At 35.2% G+C, this 19,494-nt stretch overlaps 2 protein-coding genes across 7 annotated transcripts; one reads left to right on the forward strand and one right to left on the reverse strand.

The window, feature by feature from the left end:
- Positions 1 to 1,451: 1,451 nt before the first annotated feature.
- Positions 1,452 to 3,943, reverse strand: LOC106758121. Its single transcript, XM_014641049.1, has 5 exons — positions 3,787 to 3,943; positions 3,439 to 3,682; positions 2,787 to 3,369; positions 2,126 to 2,178; positions 1,452 to 2,034 (listed from the first exon to the last, which is right to left on the reverse strand). Exons 1-5 carry the CDS (start codon positions 3,941 to 3,943, stop codon positions 1,452 to 1,454), a joined length of 1,620 nt encoding a protein of 539 aa, XP_014496535.1.
- Positions 3,944 to 5,876: 1,933 nt separating this feature from the next.
- Positions 5,877 to 19,288, forward strand: LOC106763254. 6 transcript variants are annotated; one of them, XM_014647544.2, is made up of 9 exons: positions 6,696 to 6,892; positions 8,806 to 8,878; positions 9,112 to 9,408; positions 12,905 to 13,030; positions 13,878 to 13,958; positions 18,282 to 18,341; positions 18,420 to 18,495; positions 18,644 to 18,700; positions 18,861 to 19,288. In XM_014647544.2, the coding sequence occupies exons 1-6, from the start codon at positions 6,848 to 6,850 to the stop codon at positions 18,308 to 18,310; spliced, it is 651 nt and encodes a 216-aa protein (XP_014503030.1). In that variant the 5' UTR covers positions 6,696 to 6,847; the 3' UTR covers positions 18,311 to 18,341; positions 18,420 to 18,495; positions 18,644 to 18,700; positions 18,861 to 19,288. The 6 variants fall into 6 exon arrangements, with proteins under 6 accessions (XP_022641296.1, XP_022641295.1, XP_022641292.1 ...); XM_022785579.1 differs by having other exon boundaries at positions 8,824 to 8,878; XM_022785571.1 differs by lacking the exon at positions 8,806 to 8,878 and having other exon boundaries at positions 5,878 to 6,892; positions 18,640 to 18,700.
- The last annotated feature ends 206 nt before the right edge of the window (positions 19,289 to 19,494 follow it).

Below are 19,494 nucleotides of genomic sequence, written 5' to 3' on the forward strand. Positions count from 1 at the left end.
AATGCCTTTGGTGGATGACGAAGCCCTAAGATTTAAGGGCAAGCCCTAAGATTTCAGGGAATCCCCTCTCATCCTTACTTAATTGTCGAGTTGGGGAAGAAGAGGTCTTTCATTCATCTTGGGTAAGAAGAGTTGTAGTCAAGCATTGTGTTCTTGAGGTGCTCCTAAGGATATGTCTCGTTCATCAACCTCTTGTAAATGTTTGGGTTCGTCCATGCAACATAGTATTGGGAGTGTGAAGAGGTTGGGTGCAAAACCATTAATCTTTGGGGTTGCCCTAAATTTTGGGTTTTGACGAAGGACTTTGTGTTGTTCTTGAACAGGGTGGGAGTGACGAATTGGTTGGGTGCAACTTCTTTGAGTGGTGCTTTGAAGAAGGAAATGAAGGAGTGGTAGAAGAAAGGAGTGCTACTGCACGAGGTGAAGAAGTGGGTTTGATGAGTATGGAAGAAAGTTATCGTGAAAAGATGAGAATGGCTTATGTGGAGAAAACCTTACTTAGGTTGGAAAAGTGGTTTAAAATCTTAGTGGGGATGTTGTTTGTGAACTTTATTTTCAAGGTAATTTTAGTGTCACTGTTGCTGAAAGTTGGGTGAAACTTGTATTAGTGGGGATGTTTTGATTTCAGTGGTTTTTTATTTCAGTAATGTGGTATGAAGCTTTTCATGGCTTATGTTGTATGCATCATGGCTTATATCAGAAATAAAATGGTGATTTGAATGGCCAATTTGCAGAAAAGTGTTCTAAATCAAAATTTGATGTTTGGAGCAAGTTTTCTTTGTGAAACATGACTTGTACAAGCTACTAGCAAAGACTAAATTGTATGAAATCAAAATATCAGTGGTACAGTTGCTCTTTAACACTAATTTTAAGCTAATTTAGCAACCAATTTTCATCAGAGGAATGAAACTGAACTTAAATCAAAATTTTATGTTTGGAGCAACTTTTATTTATGAAACCTGACTTGTACAAGCTACCACCAAAGGCTAAATAGTATTTTATCAAAATATGAGTGGTACAGTTGCTCTTTAGCCGTAATTTTAAGCCAATTTATCAAACTGAACCGTTATCAATGTACCAGCAAACTGAACTGTTATCAGGGCTAAACTGTTATCAATCTTCATAGCTACCAAAATGACATGGTGAACACAAATGATATCCAATAAATATCTAAACTGATATCCAATTCATATCCAAAATGATATCCAATATATATGACAAATTACATCACAAGCAAGGTAAATCCAATGTTGTCATCAATATTACATCCAAAATGATATCCAAAGATAATTAAATCCAAGTATGATTACATCCAAAATGATATCCTAATATCATTACATCCAAAATGATAAGATGATTACATCCAAAATATTAGAGTTCAAAATATAAAGAAGGTCAACAACACTTTCATCATTCATCATTGAACAACACTTTCATCCTAATAGCAGTCATCATTCATCATTCACAGTGGGGTCTGGTTGTTGAGGAGGACCACTTTCAGTACCAATCACAGTGGATTCTTGGGTAAGTGGAACATCTGTTGGTGGACCTTGGGTGCCTTGTGTTTGTTCAGAAGCAGATTGGGCAGTAGGTCTTTGTGGACAGCCTTTCTTGTTGTGACCAAGCTCGTTACATATACCACATTTTTTTCTCTGCCCACCCTTTCTTAACTCACTGTCATTCTTCTTCAACTCCCACTCCTCCAATCTTCGTTTCTTTTTGGGCCTTCCTGGCATTGTCTTCTTCTTTGGTGGTAATATATCTGAATAAGGTGTAACCTCCCAGATATGTTGACCATTGATAGGGTAAATTTTGGTGTTGTAAGTCTCTTCATAAGTGGGCTTTCTAAACCAGTGGCTTATGTAATCTTTTGCATTAATGTTCAAAAATTTCATTGATGTTATGGCATGCGTACAAGGAACGCCAGTAATTGCCCATTTTCTACATGTGCAGTTCATGGTGTCCACATTGACAACAAATTGGTGGCCAAATTCTGAAATATGTATAACTTCAAATAATTTCTCTCTTGACCACCTGTATGTAACACAGAATTTACATCACAAAACTTAGAACAAATCAAGATAAATGGCTAAAATCATGTAGTGAGACAGTTTATAAAACTAACCTTGGTAACCAATATCTTCCTAACGAAGACTCATTCTGAAATCTATTCCAAACCTTAGGGCAGATTGAAGCATGATACTATGTCATCTTTGTCCTGTTGGCAGCCCATCTCTTCATAATGTATACCCTAATGTCTTCTAACATGATAATAATAGGCTTAGACCTACAATCTACTAGCACACTATTAAAGGCTTCAGACATGTTGTTGACAAGAATGTCACATTGTGATCTAGGGGTGAATCTAGATCGTGACCAAAACCTGTCATAAAATTAAGAAATAAAATAAAATAAAGTTCTGAAGTATACAAAAATGAACTATGACTATAACAAATAAAATTAAGAATTCAGAAACATACCTAGGTGGAATGGAAAGCAAGTATTTAAAAGCCTCAACATTGATGGCTTTAATATTCCTCATCTCAGCTTCCCATTGTTGTGGATGTGTGGCTATTGCTGCCCTTCACATGAGACGTTTAAGGTTTTTTCCTGGAAATGTTTTTCTAAAATTTGAATAGAGATGCCTAACATAATACCTTTGTTCTACCCCTGGTAAAAGATCTTGAAAAGCTGCCAAAAGACCTTGCCATGTTCAACATATTGAGTTACATATTGTGTAATGAAGATATTAATTTAAATGTACAAGAAATTGATCATTCACTGACCTTTTGTTGGTCTGAAATAAATGTAATTCTTGCACACACATCTTTCCCACCAAGGTCCTCAATTAGCAGCTCCAAGAACCAAGTCCAACTCTCTTTGTTTTCAACCTCAACCACAACATATGCTATGGGCAGCATTTGCTCGTTTCCATCTCTTCCAACTGTTGTTAATAACTCCCCTCCATACTTGGTTTTCAGAAAACATTCATCCAAGCCAACAATAGGTCTACAACTCGCAAAGCTATCCTTGCATGCCTTCAAGCATGCATAAAATCTTTGAAAAATCACCTCACCATTAATGTTATCCACTTTAATTTGAACTGTTGAACCTGAATTTGTTTTCAGGAGCTCATGCCCATAATCATAAAGTCTTCTATATTGTTCATGGAGTGATCCTTCAATTTTATCTTTTGCCACGGCTCTTGCCTTAAAAGCCATATTTCTTGATATCCCTACATTCCATTTCCTAGTCATTTTATCTCTAATATCCATCACCTTCATAGTTGGGTTCTCTTTCACAGATTTCTCCATCCTTTCACTCAACCACTTAGAAGTCATCAACTTGACATTGAAATCCCTACTACAGCTGTGAGTATCAACCACTTTTCTAAGTTGTCATGCATTGACATCAATCCTAAAGGCACAATAGGCATACCAATTACATTTTCCTTTTCCACCCAAGCACTTCACACAAATCCTTTTCTTGTCATTCTTTATAAATTTCAGGTTTCTCCCATTACTAAGTGCATAAGTTCGAATAGCATCCATGAATTCATTTTTCTCAGCGAAAAAGGTTCCTACCTCCCATTTATAACCATCCAAACTTCTTGGCATACTAAAAGTTGGAAAGGTTGTCTTACTCTTACTGGACCCACCATCCTCCTCACCCTCATTGTCCTCTACATATGCATGACACCCTTGTCATCAGTTAATAACTCTAACCTATCTAGGTGCACAGACTGACCTCCTAAACCATACCATAATTATTTGATGTCCATATGACCTAATTCTTTGACTGAGGCAACTATGCCAAAATAGCTCAACAAGTCTGCATCAACACTCCATTCTGCTATCTCTCCATCAAATTTAAAGACATCATTATCATCAGTCAAAAATTGTCCACTATGGTGGACCACAATCTTAATTCGTTCCTCATCCATCATCAAACTTTCTTTTATAACCTGTACATTGGGGGGAGACAAATATTATATCTATTTTAGTGATAGCTAAGTGGGGCACTCACTCACTCACTAAATATACACTAACACCGACACTGACACTGATAGGGGGACATGGAACAAACTTACATCCCACTAACCCATCACTAACAAGCAAGGGACCACTACACCGAATAAATAATTCAAACATGAAAAATGGGACCACACACTCTAAACTACAATATAACCACCCAACATGCAAAATGGGACCACAAATCATCATCACGACTTACAAACACAGAAAACCCCAAATATCGCACATGCTCGTAAAAGGTAAAGGACAACGAAAACGACATACCTTACCTCTATTGGTATCACCAGTAGCCTGGATTGTCCTCGTCTTCTCCAATAGTGAAATGGGTGATTGTCTTTGGCTTCCTCTCGCAACCACTTGAAGAAATCCCCAACCTCAATTTCGAATCCCTAATTCCCAATTTTCAAAGGTCTGATTATGATATATCCCTAAATCCCAATTTCTTAAGCCACGTAAAACAAAATAATACCTCACTACATTCTCACTCCAACACGTGGACAACACTTAACGCTGTCTGCTACCACTTAACAGATAAGATACAATGTGTGCATTTTTTCAAAAATTGTGACTAAATTGAGACTACTGCAAACTTGATGACCAAAATGAGATTAATTGACAAAACAGAGGACCAATGGAGGTATTAAGCCTTATTGAAATTCATGAATAAAAATGTTCATTAGGCAAGGTTCTTTTAATTGCATTTGTGCATTATTTTAGTTTAGGTGTCATATATCATTTACACGAGTACTCAAGAAACTAGAATTAGATAGCATTTATAGGTTCAAATTCAGATTTAAAAGATTTCATTCATTCCTTCTTTTGCATTGCATTTTATTTTACTTTTATCACTAGTACAAAAATCATATTTTATGACGTACAAAAACGAGCTATGACGTACATAGTTTTGTACATAGGTCTACATATTTTATAACGTAGCAAAAATTTACGTCATCTGAACATATTATGATGCAGTTTCTAAAATCAGACCATTTTTTTATATGAATATTGGAGAAAATTGTTTTGAAAAATCATATTTTATGATGTACAAAAACTAACTATAACGTACATAGTTTTGTATGTTATAATAGGTCTACACATTTTATGACGTAGCAAAAATTTACGTCATGATAGCGTGAACATATTATGATGCAGTTTCTAAAATCAGTCCATTTTTTTATATGAATATTAGAAAAAATTGTTTCGAATTGATATTAAGTAAAATTATCTTATAAATATTGAATAAAATTGATATTGTTTCTAACTTTTGATCTCAATTATCACCAAGTCAACATGATCTCGATTATCACTAGACACATATGATGTCACCATTTATATGATATACTAAGAAAAAAAAACACATGCTAGTGACTATGCTTGTTATGACTAAGATGATCTCGATGTGCACTTAAGGTCATAAGATAACATTGACTAAACTCTCATTATGTGGAGGCCAAGATGATATTGGATATACCTTTATTAAATAAATGTCTAGATAGTTTCGGATTTACATAATATAAACAATAATATCTAGTATCTAACCCTCTTTGTTATGCTAAAAGCATTCTAAATATAATAGAATGGTTAGAAAAAAAGGTTTTATATAACTTAAATAAATTATAAAGACAAAATAAATGTATAATTTAATTTAAAGATAAAATACAATTTTAAAAATAATTTGAAAATAATAAACATATTTAACTCAATCCTATTATTAAAATTGAATTAAATTATAAAAAAAAATATTTAAATACATTAAGTTTTCCAAATGTTACAGAGTCATATCTTAACTAAAAGATGGAATATTTAAAAACTAACAATGAAAATTGCGTAATAAGGAGAAAGGAGGTAGAGACATAAAGTTGAAATCTTGAAAGTAACGCAGCCTTTGCTCCCGTATTTGTTCTCCTCTTCCCAAATCAACAGCATTTGTATCCTCTCCTCCTCCATCATCAGCTACTTACTTATTCCAACTCCACCATAGCTTTTGCTGCTTTAACTTTGTTTTGTAATGGTTGTTGTCCAAGGTTCGAAAGTCCCTCTCCCAAACCCTTCATCCCTCTCTTCCTCTCCCCACCCTCACACCTCTATCCTTTTTGAACCCTCTTCTCTCTCTCTTGCCCTTACCCACACTGATGCATCCCTTTCTTTATACCCTTCTTTCTCTCCCCTTTCTCTCACTCCCTCACAACCCCATAACCAAACCCTTAACATCCCTTCCCCCTCCTCCTCCTCCACCTTCCTTCTCCTCCAACAACACCCATCGGCCGCCACAGCCGTCATCTTCCTTGTCTCCTCCCCCTACCGCTCCCGCATCCTCCTCCGCTTCTATCGCCTGCGCCGCCGAGACCACTCCTCCTTCGAACGCGTCACACGTGTTATCTGTTTGCATAAAGACCTCTGCTTTCACCCCGGCCTTGGTGTCCTCCTCGACGACAAGCACGGGGCCACCGTCAGACTCGCTGCCTCGGTCAACTACTTCACGCTCTACGCTCTCTCCAGCAACAAGGTATGGGTTTTCGCCGTCAAAGACGATGATGGTAGCGTAAACGACTGCAGCAATAGTAACGACGACGATGACAGCGGCAGTGGTGGTGTGAGATTGATGAGGCGCGCGGTGATTGACTGCGCACGGCCGGTTTTTTCTTTGAGTGTTGCATTTGGGTTTCTTATTCTCGGGGAGGAGAATGGGGTTAGGGTTTTCGGTCTTAGGAGGCTCGTGAAAGGAAAAAGTGGGAACAAGAGGTTTGAGAATTCAAAGCAGATGAGGAATGGTGGTGGTGTTCGAGGAGGGGGTTTGGAGGTGGTGAACTGCAATGGGGATTTGGAAGGGAAGATGGAAAGACGTAGAGTTCTTGCTGGTAGGTGAATGAGTGAACTTTTTGTAAAGTTGCATTAGGGTGTTTTGTTTTGAATTTAAGTGGAATATGCTTACATTGCTGACTAACACTAGATTGTCATGTATGATAAGAAGGTTGAATTGTGTAATAGTTATTTGAAAAATTGAGCTTAGGGCTAGCAGTTTGATTTCTAGGCTGATTTTAGATTTAATTAGAATGTATTCATACTGTCGACTAATACTAGATTATCATGTGTGATAAGACGGTTCAATTTTGCAGGAGTTAATTTAAAAGTCGTATTTAGGTTTAACAGTGTGATTTCTAAGGTGGTTCGAATGTAATTAGAATGACACTGTCATCAGAACATGGTTGTCATATTGATGACATTGTTGGCTTTTCTTCTGATGTTTGTTTTAAAAGTCATATATAGGGTGGTTTGTAGTTGCTTTGGTTGACATTTACACAGACAATGCATGAAAATTTGTAACTTGAATTTTTCAGCAGAGTTTGAAAAGAAAATGCTGATTTTATTGGTTTTGGCTTTCGAATTTGGTCTGTTTTTATGAAAATTAGGTCGTACGTTAATATAACTTGTAAGAGTGCTTCACTAGAGACTACTAGTGTGTAGGAAATTCAATCATCATTATTCGGTGTCTTAATCCTCAAAGATTTAGCAAAATTCTGTCTTTGCAATTTTTGTTGCATTTCAACTTCTGTGGCCGTTGTACTCAATGTCCTTCGTAACAAGCATCTTTTTCTAAACCAGTGGCTTATGTAATCTTATTGATTTAGTTTTGGAATAGTGAATGACATACTGTGTTTGAGAAACATACAAGAGTAGTCAATGTTAGCATATACTGCCACTCAGATTGTTGCAGAATATAATGCTTGTTGTCTGCTACAGGGAATTCATAATTCTGTGTGGATAGCATCCAAAATTGGTGCCAAGTTCCTGAGGATAGTACTACCAATTACCTGTGAAAACCTGATTCTGCCTCCTTTTTTTCCTTTAATCAGTAAGCCATTTTTTAGGGTTGTGATGGCAGATATTTTCTCCTTCAAAATCATGAGTATTTGAATTAGAAAATATGTACCTTTACTATAATCCAGTAGTCCGTCTCTTTCAATTTTCAGCCAACATGTTTACTGTCTCTTCCTCAACTTGTTGCTGGCCATGCTTTATCCAGCCTAGAATGTACCTTTCTGGCCATGGTCAACACTTCAGTTTGTGGCCCCTGTTCTGATGTTTATGTGGTGGCCTCTGTTCTCTCTTTGCTAGCCTGTTCTGTCCTTCAAGTTTTGTCTTTCTGTCTTCCTCTTCCCTCTTCATGGAGCTTGTCGTTGGCTTCATCAAAAACCTATAAAAAAATAACGCCCTTTGCTGACAACTTTGTATGAAATGGGTAAAAAACATTTTATACTCTATTCAAACTCAAAACTGTTCTACTTATAAAATTTCTTCTGTGAGACGTACATTTGTCTGAAACCCACTGTAAAATGAGTGCAATTGGTTCAAGCTTAAGTTGGGTTTCCAGTAGTTGGCCATTTTTTTAAAGTATTGATTGCTGATAGTTCCTTCATTTGCACTGGACTATTTCTCTTTGACCAGCTTGAGATGATTTAGTTTAAGCACTAGTTGATAGTAATTTACTGCTGACTTTATACAGTTTTAGTACTTAACAAATACCTAGTTGGAATGTGGTATTTGTTAAACCATGGGATCTAAAGGGTATTGATCTGTGTTCTTGTTACCTTCTTCGTCATTTTAAAACAGTGATCAATTAAAAATAGTGATTGATAATACTAGCCTATGTGTATCACACCGTGGTGTTTCTTAGCCTACTTTCAAGTTTCAGTAGCTTTAGCCATATATCTACCCTGGTCAAATGTAACAAATTGTGTTTCTCTATCTAACTTCTGCTAACTATTTGTAGATATTTCTCGTTGACCAGGATATGGGTGCGATACAGGGTGCCATCCTTTGTTTAATCTCAAGATGTTTTAATGGTAAATAATTAAATATTAAGAACATATCTTTAACACCAAGCTGTATTTTGAATTTCTCGTGATAACAATGGAATCTCTATCTAGAAAACTGGAAATATACTTTCTTTATCTTCGTATATTTTCTTAGAGTAGATCTGCAGAGATATCATGATATGATTACTTTATTGTATGCATGACTTTTAGTTGGTTCCAAATTTCCCCAGTACACCTAATCTATGTTTTCCTTCTTTCAGTGAAGCAGATAAATGTTAAATCAAAACACGATGACAGAGATGGAGGTTCATGCTTTGTAATGTTGAAGGGAAACAATGTTAATACAAATTCTGCTATGGAGGTATCCATGTCTATAAAGGCTATTTCCATTCAGGCTGTGTCCCAGAGGATGTTTCTGATCTTGGATTCTCATGGAGATTTACATTTGCTATCCCTGTCAAATTCTGGCATAGGAGTAGATCTCACTGGTAATGTTAGGCCACTGTCTCGTACAATGAAAGTGAAAAGTGTTGCTGTTCTTCCTGATCTATCTTCTAGTAAGTGTCACTTTCCGTATCTTATATTTTATTTTCAAAATTCAATTTGCGGTTGCATTTTTAGTGAAATATATTATGTTGGTGTTGGCAAAAGTTGCTAAACATATGTTGATAATAATCATGTCTGTGCTGATAGCTCCTAATTAGCTTGTTGATTGATCATAATTGCATACTAAATATCGGATTGGTGTGTACATCCAAAAGACAAAATATCCGAATCATCCTCTTTCATCTATAAATATAAGGCAGGCAGTGGGGGGTGGGGGAGACTTAGTTCTCTTTCTATCTGTGATTTTTGGGCTAGTTTGTTTAAACTTAAAATAAGTGTTTTTGAAATATGCAATTTAAAAAAAATCACTTATTTAAGAAGCAGATATGATTTTCTTATTTAATCTGAAAACCGTTTATATAGAAAATAATAAGACTAGACAAACACAAAGAAGAGGCAGAAATCTGCATATTTTATTGAAGAAGCGCTGATTTTAAAGATGTTAGAATATATATCCTATTTATCATCATTGTAGTGTGTCTAGTATATATATAGTAGTACCTAGGTCTGCAGCTAGGGTTTTAGGGGTCCATATACTTTTGTATCAGAACTTTCTTATATATATAGAATGAGAGTGAGAGAAGTCCTCTAGAAATATTTTTAAAGTCATTACTATCAAATTGAAAGATATGGACATTGGGAGACTTACTTTTGCAAACTGAGGTGACATATTATACATTATTTTGATTTTGTTGCTTTAGTTATGTCAGAGCTAGTGTCATTGATATCAGATAACGGAAAATACCGGACACCCAAAAATCTTTAATAAAGTTATAATGAAAATAGTACCGGGTTATGGCGGAAATATTACTGTCGAAAGAAATATAATACCACCATATATAATATTAATGCAAAAGTAATGACATTATATTGAAAATAGGTATTTTTTTGAAAAATAATTAGAGTGAAAGTGGAAAAGAAGGCTTGGCCGGCAGTGGTGACTGCTGAGCAGTGAAGGCAGCTGTGGCTGTTGGTTGCCGTAAGTTAGGGCAGCGGCTGAAAAGAATAAGAGAAAAGTGTTTTGAAGTTGAGTATTAGGGTTTACTATGGGTTTGAAATTTTTATTGGGCCTGACCCAATTTTTAACTGTGTTTTAAACACAACAAATAGGATGCTGCCCCTCTCTTCTTCCACTTTGCTGTCTCTTTTCTCCATGCAGCTGTCATCTTTCTTTTTCACCCTGCTTTTTCCGTCATTTCCTTTCCGCCACCGGCAGTTGCTATTCAAAAAGCACCTTGTTGTGGCAACAGGTCAGAAAACCGATAGCATGGCTCTGCCATAGCCAAAGCATGGCTCTGCCATAGCCAAAGCATGGCTCTGCCATAGCCAAAATTTGACAACACTGGTCAGAGCTTCCACATCAATTAAAATTATGACTAAATTATAGGATATAAGTGAGTGTATAACCCTCATCATATGGCAATTTGATTTTCCACCATTCATGGTGCTGATCATTGCTATTCTTAATGACGGTAAAACCACCATTATGACAATATCAAAGGACAGGTAAAACCATCTCCATATCCAGATAGCTGGAAGTTGGTAGAGATCTTTACCACTGGAATAATTCTTGGTTGTTATTTGGCTATGATGACAATTATTTTCTTTTGGGCAGCATATAAAACAGATTTTTTCCCTATGACTAACCAAATGCTTGAAGCTGCTTACCGCGAAACATTCTTTGTCCACACAGCTAGATTAAGGAGATTGGTCGAAGAATATGATTATCAGCAAGCCTCCCGGGAATTACTTTTATTGAAGAAGTCGCTGGATGTATTGAAAGGTATTCCTCGGTGCCCACTGCCAAATGAAGGGGAACCCCCATGAGCTGGAAACGGTGGAAACGACGGTGGAAACCCAGAAAACGGGGATGAAAACCCTTGATATTGTAATCTGTTTTCCATAATACGTTTTGTGGCTTGAACAAAGTCCACTTCTAACATGGTATCAGAGCCATCGTTAGAGTCTATCCTAGCGAGTCCTAAGTGAGCATTTTTGTTTCCACCCATTGTCGGGCCACAATCGGACCACCCAATTTCTACTATCATGAACGAGATGTCTATACCTCGGCATGAAGGGGTATGTTAGAAATCCCACATCGACTAGAGATAAGGCCAAATTATAATATATAAGTGAGGTGCAAACCTCACCTTTGGAAGTCCCGCATCGACTAGAGATAAGGCCAAATTATAATATATAAGTGAGGTGCAAATCTCACCTTACAAGCCGGTTTTGTGGGGTTGAGTTAGGTTTAAAGTCCACTTCTAATATGGTGGAACAACATGCCCAAGGACAACAAAAATCGCTAGGATAAACTCTAATAATGGCTCTGATACCATATGAGAAGTGGACTTTGTTCAAGCCACAAAACGTATTACGGAAAACAGATTACAATATCAAGGGTTTTCATCCCGTTTTCTGGGTTTCCACCGGCGTTTCCACCATTTCCAACTCCTGGGGGTTCCGGAATACCTTTCAATACATCCAGCGACTTCTTCAATAAAAGTAATTCCCTGGAGGCTTGGTGGGCCCATAACCCACAGGTCCCAGGATCGAACCTGGCTCTGATACCATGTTAAATATAGTGAAAATTATATATGGAATTAATCCCTTGTGTTAAATACACACATAGAGTTCTCTATTTATAATAGAAGAAATATGGACTAAAGTCCAAAATACAAATAAGAAATAATAACAAACTAACTAAAGATAAAAGATAAATATAAAATAAAGATAAATATAAATTAAATATAATATATCTAACATATATATATATATATATATATATATTATTTTTTTCTGCAGTGGACTGCAATAACCAGTTATGGCTTCCGATATATCTTCTTAAAGGACATTTAGGTCTCCGGTATTTTCCTTTATCCGATATAGATAACCCTTAATATGATAAAAGTATAAAACGGTTAGTCCTTTAGGTTTCATAAACATCCCATCACATTGTAGTACAATTAAGTCTTTATCAATTTTCTATTTGTCACTCAAATCCACTTGTTCTTATAAGATGTTTTATAGTTTTTGTTGGAATACAATGGGTATAGGACGAGTTAATCATTGCTATGCCTTTCTCGTGTTAGTCAATGCTTAGTAGTTTCATTTCGTATTCATGTTTTCGAGATATGTCTACCATTGGATTTCTCTGGATATACAAGAAGAGTTTTAAGGATCAGTTATGTTTGACTGGAAAGGTTGCTCTGGTTGCTAGTCTACATACTATGTGCATGACCTTTGGTTCAGATAACAATGTGAAAAGAGTGAAGCATTTTAAATTTATAATAGACTCCCTGAGTTGCTTCAAAATTTAAGCTTCTGAATGTCAATAGCACTTTGTTAACAGAAGAATGTTTAAAATTATGGTATGGTTCTTCAAATAGTTATTAGATATATTGTATTTTGTTCTCACTGCAACTAAAACTACTCTTTATTTTGCAGTGTCTCAGACTATCTGGATATCAGATGGATGCCATTCTGTGCACATGTTCACTGCAATGGACATAGAAAATGCTTTAAATGAAGCGGACGGAAATGATAGCAATGAAAAGCTTTTACGTCTCCCAGGTTCACAAACTTTCATTTCCTTTGTTGATTTAATTATTGTTTCAGAAATCTGTAAGTTGCTGTAATTAGCTTCTACTACGAGTAGCCAGCACCAATTGAACTAAAATATTTAGGAATATACTTAATCACGTAACTAAAGATACGATCATTCTCACTAGTATGATCATTTGTGGATTACAGTAAACTAATTGTCAGTATAAAAAGTATCTAACATCATTCTCACTCTCCCCGTCAATGCCATACTGGTACTGTAAAGGACCATAACAATAACCAAAACAATTGCATACCAAAGGTAATCTCTACAAAGAATGATATGGAACATCTCTAATTTGTCAAACCAGAGAGTGAGAGAAGATACATCAGATCTTATTAGAAAAAAAAAACACAGCATAAGTGAGTCAACCATCTAAAAGAATGTAGCTGATAAAAGGAATGGAGACTGGACCTAACTCCTGGATTCCACGCAAAGAAAATGAATGTGAGGGTGGAAGGAAGTGAAGCTGCATGCCCATGAAAAAAGATGGATGGAGAATTTATGGTGACTGCTTGTTGAGGTGACAATAGATCTGAAAGAGGGACTAGCTGAATCCTAGATTTCAGATAGTAGCTGTGCAAGGATTAAGTAAAAGAGAATGATAGTGGGATTGTTATATAAGTAAAGCTTAGTGACATTTTCATATATAAGTAATTTGGTAATCATATAATTTTATTTTGTATTAATATTTGAGCTTTTGTAACGGATTCATTGACTATAATTTTATCTCAGGATTGTAGAACACCGCCTTCTGAGTTTCCTTCTCTTCACTTGTCATGCATAGTCTAAGTAACTTTTTTCTTTCTGATTCAGTTGTTCGAGTTCTTTTCTCCAGTGAGAAGATCCAAGACATCATTTCTCTATCTGCAAATTCCGTTCTGATTCTTGGACAAGGTAAAATATATTTAATTTTGTTTTTACCTTTGACTATTTGTTAAATTCTATGCCAAGGACATTTTTACTTCTTCTGCCTCTTTATTTTGACCAACCATAATAATAAAGATAATAAGCAAAGAAAAATAAGTGTTGAAAACGCACAATGGAATGTTTAAAAGAATGACAACAACTAAGAGGGGGGTCAATTGGTTTTACTATTTTTAACAGGTTTTACTATTTTTAACAAGTTTTCACTTTTTAAAAATTTCTTTAACAAGTCAGAAAAATTACTTTGAATAATATCAAGTAAACAAAGGTGGATAAGGAAGAGAAGCTTGCACAAGTAATTTTTATAGTGGTTGAGATAAAAAGATCTTACGTCTAGTTATTAATCTCTCTAAAAAGAGGGATTAACTTATCAACTAAAATAAACAAACAAGTTACAATAATGGAGTAAAGTGTAAGATCAGAAAATTTTCTTAACAGATAAAAGATGAACAACACTTCCTTTTTGACCAACAAAAACTTGAACACAACTTGACTTTGCTTTACATATATGCTTCACCACTTAGAGACACTAAGAAAAAGCACTTCCTTCTTCAAGAACCAAGTACTCAAGCTCACTTAAACACATAGAGATTTAAGACAATTCTCTTGTTCTCAAACAATTTAAATAATTTTAAAACAGCTCAAAAACAAGGTATTTATAGGCCAAGGTTCGAAAAAGGGTCAAAAGCTTAAGATTTAGATTCTAACTGCGAGAGATAATTGATTATCCGAAATGATAATAGATTATTCTAGAAAATTATAAAAGTGTTTTTCCCTGCGATAATCTATTATCCCAAGTGATAATTGATTATTTGCGAACCTTAGCAAATCATGTTTTTCGAGGATAATTGATTATTCTTTGTGATAATCGATTATCTACGAATCAAAATGTTTCTTATGTTTCTTGGGATAATCAATTATTCCAAGTGATAATCAATTATTCCAAGTGATAATCAATTATCTCAAGTGATAATCAATTATTCCAAGTGATAATCAATTATCTCAAGTGATAATCAATTATTCTAGTCAGTCTTCTCAAAATAGAGCATTTCATTTATCCATGTGAGTTCACTACTCTAATGACTTAACTATTACAACCTTAAACAAAAGAAAAGCTTTAATAGACATTCATCCAAGCATATAATTGTTGCTTCAAGTCTTTGTGCACTTCATTATCAAAATTTTTTAAACTTTGCATCAGCTTATTGCTAACAATAAGTACTTTTGGCATGTCACCATGGTAGTTGAATTGTGAATCTATCGTCTATCCGAGAGTTTAAATTTTGAATCAGGAATCATAGGATTCATAAACATTATATAAACATTAAAAAAATGTAACAATATTTAAATATATAAGATATATGAATATATGCAAAGAGAAAATTAATAACAAAACAACCTCAAATAGAGTGGTTGTATGTATGTATATATACAACATAGTTTCACAATTTCAGCAACACATCCCTCCAAAAACAGTGTGGTTACTGCATAATATTCTTTTAACTATGGCTATATGCTACTAAACAAACTCTGCATTATAGCCATCCAAAAAATAAGTGTTGTTGCTGCTGCTACTGTGATAGGTATTCAGACCTATGCGAAACATCCTTGAGAACCGTATATCTTTATTCCAACAATACACCAGGTTTCCTCCAAATAGAGAAACTGAAACATGCATACAACTTCTGGTTATTTGAGAGAACCAGACTCTCCACTTCCCTAGATTTACAGAACTTCCAAATCAAAGATAAAAACTGCTAAACAACTGCCATGCAGACTTTATAAAAGTCTGAGACAGCAAAACTACCCCTCAGATAGTTATAACTATCTGTCTTTATTTCTTCTAGTATAAACCTTTCCATTGAACCTATCAATGCTATTTGCATAATTACTAGATACAAACATATTTACGGTTGTTGCTTGTATCCTAAACAACCTCAAAAAAAAATATTCTATTCTAAATTATTCATATTTCATCATCATCATCTCCAAGATCTACATCAATGAAGTCATCATCATCTATTGAAAGTTTTTCCCCTTCATTAATGTCTTCAAATTCTTCCACATCTCCTACTATGGATTTTCCTTTTTTATTGGTCTTGGCATTTAAGAAATAGATTTTAGTTCTAGTTTGTTGAACATTCAGATTTTAACTTCCACAAATTGTAACTAGAAATAATCACCTCTCTTCAACATCAAAAACACTCATGTACGTCCATCCATGAAGAATCAATAGGCAAACAAGGATTTTCTTTTTGAGTAATCTATTCATCATCTGATTCAATATCTGACAAACATATGGGATCATAAGTTTTCCCCTTCTCTTCTCTACTCTTTTGTCTCAACTCTAATCTTCGTTGTTCTGATCTATTTCTTCTCTTAATATGGACTTGGTCAAATGTGCTCCTATTCCTTTTATCGAATATAGTAAAACTAGGTATAAGATTAATCTCCCTTGTGTTTAAAACACATATAAGGTAATATATTTATAATGAAAAATGATAAAGTATATATTGCAACTAAACATAAATATGGTAAATAGAAGATATTGTTAAAAAGAATATCAACAATATTTACCAATATCAAACAATAACAAAAGTCTATGTTTTCCTAATTAACATAAAACACAATATATCTAACACCTTTCACACCCTCTTGCTCTACATGTAAGGCTCAAAATTTTCATGGCTATCTTTTTTAACTCTTTACCTTCTCCATTAGTCTCCCACCAAAGAGCTATCGAAACAAAGAAGTATTGAATTATAATATAATGTAATTAAAAATTATAAATCATATAAAAATGGTAATGAGTGTAATTTCATTACCAGGTTGTTTATTGTTTCTAGTAGCTATTGCCATGTGCATTCCAAAGAGTCCCTTGGCTCCCTTGAACTTTTCAAGTTGTTGATCAATTGTAACTCTTGTGCTTACATCCAAAACCATTCTTTCAAATGTTTCATATAAACCAATCAACACTTCCCTATCCGAATTGAAATTTTTGTCATGGTGATATCTAACACAATAAAAAATAACTATTAGAAATCTTCTCCATTCCTAGAGTGACATGTGGCCACTAACTATTAGAAATCTTCTCCAATGTGAGTATGACATATGGCCACTCTCACATGGGATGCCTCACACACCCTTGTCCACCAAAATAGGTTAAAACTTTGACCACATGCTCCACCTAAGCTCATGGACGTCCACTTAGGGTCAACATTGGGCCTTGACCTTTGTTGGCCCAAATGGTCCAAAAATCCTACACTACTTGGCCCAAAATACAAGGTCCAAATTAAATCCTACACTACTTGGCTCATAATAGAAAGCCTAAATAAATCTTAGACTATTTGGCCAAAAATACATGGCCTAAAATTATTTCTACTCTACTAGAAGCTCCATGATAGCCCAAGATGGTCCAAGAGAGAGACTCTAGGCCTATCTTCCACAAATGACCTCAACTCTTCTTGAATGTGCATGGCCATGGATGGGGGGTATGCCATCATTTGCTTATGTTTGAAGTTCAACAAATGGGTAATCTCAAATGAAAAACACCTTCCTTGCCCAGAAACATGAGAAACTTCCTTGCACAAAACATAGGACCACTACACCACTGCCCGACCACCACATCGAAAACAAATGACAAGATGACAAGATGACAAGAGACAAGAATGAGATCGAGAACGTGTATTGAATACAGAGTAACATTAATATGTTTCAAGGTGCGGAAAAATAAAGGGAAAAATTTTGGGTTTCAAATTGGGGGAAAATTTGTATGGGAAAATTAGGGTTTCAAATTGGAGAGTAAATTTGTATTGCAAATCGAATCATGAATCGTGTGATTCACAATTGTATCATACGATATGAGTACGACTCTGGAGTAAAAACGATACATCTCACAATTCGAATCGTGGAGGGGCTGAATTGTATGATACTTACTACATTGCATGTCAGTATAAAGCCTTTGTTAAATTGTCATTTGCACCTTTTAGTATCATCAATGTAAAATTCTTTATTTTGGACTGTATATCATATTCAAAATTTCAAACCTGCTATGGGCTGCTGTGCATTAGTTTCCAACATTATTTTCATGGGCCTAAGGTTGCTTTCATCTACCCCTTAGCAAGACAGCAGGATCCGATAATGGTGGAAGTATTGCTATGTTAGTTCAGTTGTAGTTCCATTATATAAATTATTGCATAATAATGTTTTTTATTACTCCTGTTGTGAAGTTCCTGGCTTGATATATTCTGTTTTCTCCGTCTTCACCGTGTAAAAACTTTGCCTGCTAAACAGGAAGCTTGTATGCATATGCAATTTCCTGAAGCTGCTTTGAGTTTTTAATCTTTTTCAGTGGTAAGAATCTGGCTCATTATTTCTTAACTTACTGACCTACCAGCTACAAAGCTTGATGTAAGCATTTTTTTTTTGTAGGAAATCAATATATCTGGCACCCTTGATGTTTCTAAAGTATACTTGTGTGGTTTATCGATAAACCATATCTCTCATGGTAAGTTTTATCAGTTGTTACAAATACATTGTTACCCAAACAGTGAGATGTTGAAGAACACGAAATATATTTTCCTCTTGAGTTTTTTTCTTCTCCATTACAAATTATTTGAATAACATGGTTGGCATATTCATAATTCTTGAGTCAGGTGCTCTGGTTGCCCTCTACTTATAGCGCATCCCTATGATACTGGAGACCATGAAAGGTATATAAATTTTTTGCTGCAACCCTTTTGGGTTCACACCTGCTCTTAAAATTTTGTTGTATATATGATTACTAGGAATAATATATACAGGTTCTTGATTGTTAACCAAGTTATCAATAACACGTCCTGACAAGGGAATGCCTTTTTATTTCTTGTTTAGATTGGCAGCAAGCGTCATTATGGAGTTTCTGTTTTTGGGGCTGAGATTTTCAAGATCTTAAAGCTGCGTGTCCCGCAAAACCTGCCAGTTAACTGCCGGAGGACATACGTCCGACAAAGATGTTGGCTCTTCATCCAACTTGCTTGATGATCATCTCTTGGAGTTGGTTGAAAACATGGTTTTCTGCCAGAGAACTTAGCAAGGTTCGATATAAAAAGGCATGATCTTGGCAATTGTGTTTTCTCCGTTTGTTAGAAAAGTGTTTACTGGATTTCAATTTTCTCATTCTAGTCACGTCTATGGTTTACTACTGTGCGAGTTTGTGGAGGTGGAGGCTTGTCTTGTTATTTATGCCGTGTTAACTTCATAGCCTGTCATGTTTTGCTCTCTTAACCATCTCGATTTCTTTGATGCCGTTTTACCTAAAATTGCGACGAGTTTATTTGAGTTTGACGACTGTATGTATTCTTGGGCTGGGGAAGGTATCATTTGTAAAACTGAAAGAAGAAACGAGGTCCTAAAACTAGACACTAATGGGTTTTCCCCAATTCCAATTGCGTTTGATGCAGATGTTTGTAAGTGTTCAGGATAAACTTATCAGAAAGGTAGGAGTTTAAGAAAATTGGTGGTAGAG

This window comes from Vigna radiata, chromosome 1 (genome assembly GCF_000741045.1).
Source record: "Vigna radiata var. radiata cultivar VC1973A chromosome 1, Vradiata_ver6, whole genome shotgun sequence".
In the NCBI taxonomy this organism is placed as follows: domain Eukaryota; kingdom Viridiplantae; phylum Streptophyta; class Magnoliopsida; order Fabales; family Fabaceae; genus Vigna; species Vigna radiata.

Bases quoted from the DNA above. Each gene is read 5' to 3' on its own strand.
- LOC106763254 (XM_022785571.1), top strand. From the start codon at position 6,043: ATGGTTGTTGTCCAAGGTTCGAAAGTCCCTCTCCCAAACCCTTCATCC. The intron at 9,409-12,904 runs GTAAGTGTCACT...TTTATTTTGCAG, and splicing joins TCTTCCTGATCTATCTTCTA to TGTCTCAGACTATCTGGATA. The intron at 13,959-18,281 runs GTAAAATATATT...CCTGCTAAACAG, and splicing joins CGTTCTGATTCTTGGACAAG to GAAGCTTGTATGCATATGCA.
- LOC106758121 (XM_014641049.1), bottom strand. From the start codon at position 3,943: ATGGATGAGGAACGAATTAAGATTGTGGTCCACCATAGTGGACAATTT. The intron at 2,179-2,786 runs GTCAGTGAATGA...ATCTGCCCTAAG, and splicing joins TTATTTCAGACCAACAAAAG to GTTTGGAATAGATTTCAGAA. The intron at 2,035-2,125 runs GTTAGTTTTATA...TGTTACATACAG, and splicing joins GGAAGATATTGGTTACCAAG to GTGGTCAAGAGAGAAATTAT.